The sequence below is a fragment of the Salvia splendens genome, chromosome 1 (genome assembly GCF_004379255.2).
Source record: "Salvia splendens isolate huo1 chromosome 1, SspV2, whole genome shotgun sequence".
NCBI classification, from domain to species: Eukaryota; Viridiplantae; Streptophyta; class Magnoliopsida; order Lamiales; family Lamiaceae; genus Salvia; species Salvia splendens.
The window spans coordinates 21,388,319-21,393,323 of NC_056032.1; the positions used below are offsets into that span (position 1 = coordinate 21,388,319).

Genomic DNA, 5,005 nt, shown 5'->3' on the forward strand with positions numbered 1-5,005 from the left:
TATGCTATCACATAAAGTAAATATCTTTATATTAGGGCTAACTAATTAAAAATATAATAATCTTTGATCTGATTTAGATTTTCAATGCGTTTTATATATTGTTAGTAATAACATACTATTTCAAATTTGTAGCAAAACAAACACATCTAATACTATTTGAGCTCAATGCTCATTCAAAGTGGTTTAATAGATGATACGCTTATAGCAAAAAATTTTCGTTAATATGGAAAAAATCATGCCACCTTAGTTCTCCAATCGGAAAAATCTATTTAGCTATGAATTAAAAAGTTAGTATGTACTGCTCCCTCCCTCTCATAGAAATCGGTTGAATTTTCTTTTTTATCCATCCAATAGAAATAATCTATATCCATTAATGGAAACATTTTCTTTTTTTTTTTTACTTTATCATTTATGGGATCCACCATTCACTACATTATTTCAACTTCTTTTATCCTTCTCTTTGACTTTACCAACTTTACCAATTACGATTAAGACTTATATCATTCCAGTTAGTCCATTTCTATGGGAGGTATTTAACAAATTTATGAAATATGTCAAAAATAAAAAAATCTTGATTAACCCTAAAAAAAAAGGAAGTACCTCTACCCAATTCAAAATAGTAAACAAGTAATATGACAACACTCTTATATAAATGGAGGGCCCAAGATTAGGTTAGTGGAGCGTCGGCATCCAAAAAATAATCTTCCATTTATTCAAATCACATACAACACAAAAAGAAAGATAGCTTAGAATCTTCTTTCTTTAACCATTTCTTCTCATTTCCCATTTCCCATCTTCACATCAAAAACACAACCACCATGGTGCAAAGAAAGCACACCCTCCTCCACCTCCAACCCGTCCACACCCACCACCATGACTCCGCCGCGAAGTGCCCTCGCGGCGCCGACCTCAAGGCCAAGAAGATGAAGAAATCCGCCCCCAACTACATGAAGCCCACCACCAGCTCCGACGCCAGAAAGGAGCAACCGCAGTCGAGATCTCCATCCCCATCAAGCAAGAAAAGCGCAACGAAGCTGAGCTTCAAACCCTCGAGTAAGACCGTTGATGCAAAGACAGCAACATGCTCCTCCACCTTGAAAGACTCCAAGTTTCCTCCTTTTCTTTCCCTTAACAAAAAAGGCCACTCTGATATCAAAGTCTGCCCCTACACCTACTGCTCCCTCAACGGCCGCCACCACCCGCCCCTGAGCTCCTTCATCTCGGCCGCTAGGCAGGCCCGAGCCCCCCCTGCTCTACCCGATGATGATCCTTTCTTCGTTGAAATTTACACGGAGCGAGTCTCTGAGGAATTATCGCAGGATTCCTTCGACGATAACAACACTTGTATGGATTGGGAGAGTGGTTATGGATACGGCGTGCTTCTGCAATATGATTATAAAGCAGAGGATGCAATCGAAATAAAACAAGAATTTGTAGAGGAAAAAGTTTTCTGTTTCGATGAGGTTTTGATTGATGAAGCCGCGCAGGAGTCCTTTGATGAAAACGGAGGCTTCGACTCTGATTCCTTTTCTAGCAGCGAAATTTCAACACCTCTTCAAGAAGAAGAAGAAGAAGAAGAAGAAGGAGGAGGAAGAAAAGAAGAATATCTGGTGTGTGATGCCTTTTCAAGCAGAGAAATTTCAACACCTCTTCAAAAAGAAGATGAAAAGGAAGAGAAAGGAGGAGGAAGAAATAAAGAAATTTCTTCATATGATGTTGTAAGTAAAGAATATCTTCCAAAAGAGGACATAATTACTCTGCTTCAGTTTGCAGCTAGCTCGAAGAAGATAGAAGAGGAAGGCGATGAAGCGATAGGTTTCAATCCACGAGCACCGAATTTCCTGGATGTGGAGGAGGATGCGGAGGGGGAGAGGGTTGATCTGAGGCATCAGGATGTGGATGAGAGGAGGAACTCAGAGGAATGGATGGTGGATTATGCACTAAGACAAGTGGTGACGAAGCTTGCCCCTGCTAAGAAGAGGAAGGTTGCTCTGCTTGTTGAGGCATTTGAGAGAGTCATGCCATTGCCATTGCCATTTGATAACCACTTGACCCAGTTTGATCACCCAAGGTCTATGCTGGCTTGCAGCTGATCAGGTAACAAGTTTCTCTATGTTGAACAATAAGTTTATTTAGGCAATCTGCCTAAGTTTGTTTGCTGTTTTGTTTACTTTTTATGTGTAGCCTTGAGCTACTTGTGTCCTGTTATTTGCTGATGTTTGCTGGTTTTTTGTAAACTCCAAATCCAGTCTCTCAGTTGGAGTGTAGAACTAAATCTATGTTTTGGTGGAAATGTTAACATATGCTTACACTAGCATCAAGTAGATGTTTTATCAACCAATTACTACTATTGTATTTCTTTATGGTTAGCAATGTTTAAAGTTAATTTTATCAACGATGAGGAACAATTTGAACAAAACATAACATTAAGAAATTCTCTGTTTTTGCCTTTTGTATTATATGGGTGATTTTGCTACTAAACCCTTGTTTTATCAAAATCTCAGAGCAAGTTGTGAGAGGTAGGGCTATGACATTCCAATACTATGAAAAACACTAAATTTTTAAACATTTAGTTGTTAAATTTTTGAATCCATATAATTAAGGTTATCATTTTTAACCCGACATGATAATCCGACACGAATCTGTACAAAATTAATGAGTTCGGGTCAAGTCTTATTGGGTTTATGTCTTTATCGAGTTGACATGTTAAGAACCCGATAATTTTGGATTGGTTTCAAGTTTGATGCGGGTTGGATACGAGTAACCCATTAAAACATAATACTCCTCCATCCATCTGTTGCTGAGTTGTATTCTTTTTTTAGTTGTTCCACTGTAGCTGAGTCATTTCTTTTTTTGGCAAAAAGCACATTTGTTCCCTCTTACTTTACTACTATCCTTTACTTTATTCTTTTTTCGTCTCTCTATCTTTTTCCTTTCTACTTTATTCTCGTTTTACTTTACTCACTTAAAACTGTTTTTCTTAAATCTTGTGTCAAAAAGAAACGCGTCTACTACATAGTGACGGAGGGAGTATTACTATTTATTATTTTTTTAAAATTAAGCTTTACATTAATTTATTTAATTTCTTATAAATTAGGTTTAAATTGTGTAAAACAGATTTTTATCGTGCAATATCATGTTTTAATCGTGTAGTATCATATTCGAGTCGTTATCATATCTTGTCAACTCATATCATGCCGTTAATTGGTTTATGTCGAGATGGAGTCGTGTTCGGGTTTTTGTTCGGATTAACGATTTCCTTAATATGTCAGGTTTGTGTTAGGTTTTATTGGATTTTTATTAGATTGACCCAATAACGACCCAACCCACACGTGTGCAACCCCTACTTATACTCTCAAAAGCATTTATTACTTAATATACTATTTAAATTTATTATTTTTTTGTATTTTTTCTTGTTCTATGGTACAGTAATATGAATTTATAAACAAAACAAATTATTAATTTTATTAAACCGCTAAAATAAAAATTCATAATTTAAATTAAAATATAAATACATAATTCTACACCTTATCAACATAGCTAAAGTGTGCCATTTTTTTCAACTAGATCTTGTTGGAGTCGACGATGTAGCTCATTGTTATTGGTCGACTCACGATGAGTTGCACACACTCGAAAATTTGAAAGTGCCTAGACGTATAAATTCTCCCCAGACAAGTTTACTTTTATTCCTACACTAGTATCACGCCCGTACGATACACGGACCAATATCTTTTTAAAATATGGATCTTAGATTATACTCCCTCCATCCCTAAAGAATATGCAATTTGGGTTCGTCACGAGTTTTATTGTAAAATTGATAAAGTAAGGGAGAGGTAGAGAGAAAAAATAATTAAAGTATTATTAATGGGGAATGTGTTCCACTCATTAGAGAGAAAAAACTTTTCAAAATTAGAAAGTACATATTCTTGTGGGACAGACTAAAAATGAAAGAGTGCATATTCTTGTAGGACGGTGGGAGAAACTTAATTTTAAAAATTAGAAACAATGTCGTTATATGACGCTGTACAAAAATATAAGTAACAATAACAAAGAATTATGCCATTTGAAAAAATTGATTTACTCACGGGCACCTATAAAATAGGAATCAAATTTATAATTTTGTTTAATGCTCAAATAAACATATCATAAAATTTTAAAAATATATTAGAATTAATAGAAAAAACTATAAACATCTCCCGTACTAATTTCAATATAAAAATCATAAAATGTAAAAAAAAAATTAAAAATAAATATTAAACCAATTTAAATTAAATTATTTATATTTTATTATATATTCGATAACCCAATAACAACAAATTTATAAAATTGATATGCAATAAATAATCAATTAAAATATTACTAATGATTCAAATAATATTAAATAACAAACATAAAAACAATACTACAAAGAAACTCTAAATTCGTCATGCTTACAAATCCAAAAGAATAAAATAGTTACTACGCTTATATCACGATCATATAAAATTAGGACTCACATTCTACTAAGAATTTTCATTCACTTTTCACTATATTTTTTAAAGTCTGTGCCCAGTCAAACTTACTCTTATATTCGCAGATAGAGAGAGTATATATCATCTTGGCAGCTTTAGAAATACCCGATTGTTACGACCACATTTTACTATAATGAAACACAATTAACCGTCATTAGGGGGGAAACTAAAAAAAGCGAATAGAATTTGAGAAAATGTACATGGACAATTCATATGATTACAAAGTATCTCAGAGGGAATACATGAATAGGATACGCTCGATTATAAAGATTAGAGCTAAAGGTTCATACAATACAATTAATTGAACGTACGAATTTCAAGGGGAAGCAAACTTTATCTTGCTTGAATAGCACAACGGAAACAATTGAACGCGGTACCATGTATGAAGACATGAACCTTTGAGAATACTGTATAAACACAAAGTAAGCCCTACTTGAATCAACACCTTCCACTCCATCACAGCTCAACTTGCACGCTTAGAAATACATGTGGGA

The 5,005-nt window shown here is 34.3% G+C and overlaps 1 protein-coding gene across 1 annotated transcript; it reads left to right on the top strand.

Annotated features, from left to right (window-relative positions):
• Positions 1-690: 690 nt before the first annotated feature.
• Positions 691-2,363, top strand: LOC121797215 (calmodulin binding protein PICBP-like). The gene has a single exon (XM_042195972.1). The coding sequence runs from the start codon at positions 819-821 to the stop codon at positions 2,091-2,093; it is 1,275 nt and encodes a 424-aa protein (XP_042051906.1). The 5' UTR covers positions 691-818; the 3' UTR covers positions 2,094-2,363.
• The last annotated feature ends 2,642 nt before the right edge of the window (positions 2,364-5,005 follow it).

Excerpts from the sequence above, each read along its gene's own strand:
- LOC121797215 (XM_042195972.1), top strand. The coding sequence starts at position 819 with ATGGTGCAAAGAAAGCACACCCTCCTCCACCTCCAACCCGTCCACACC.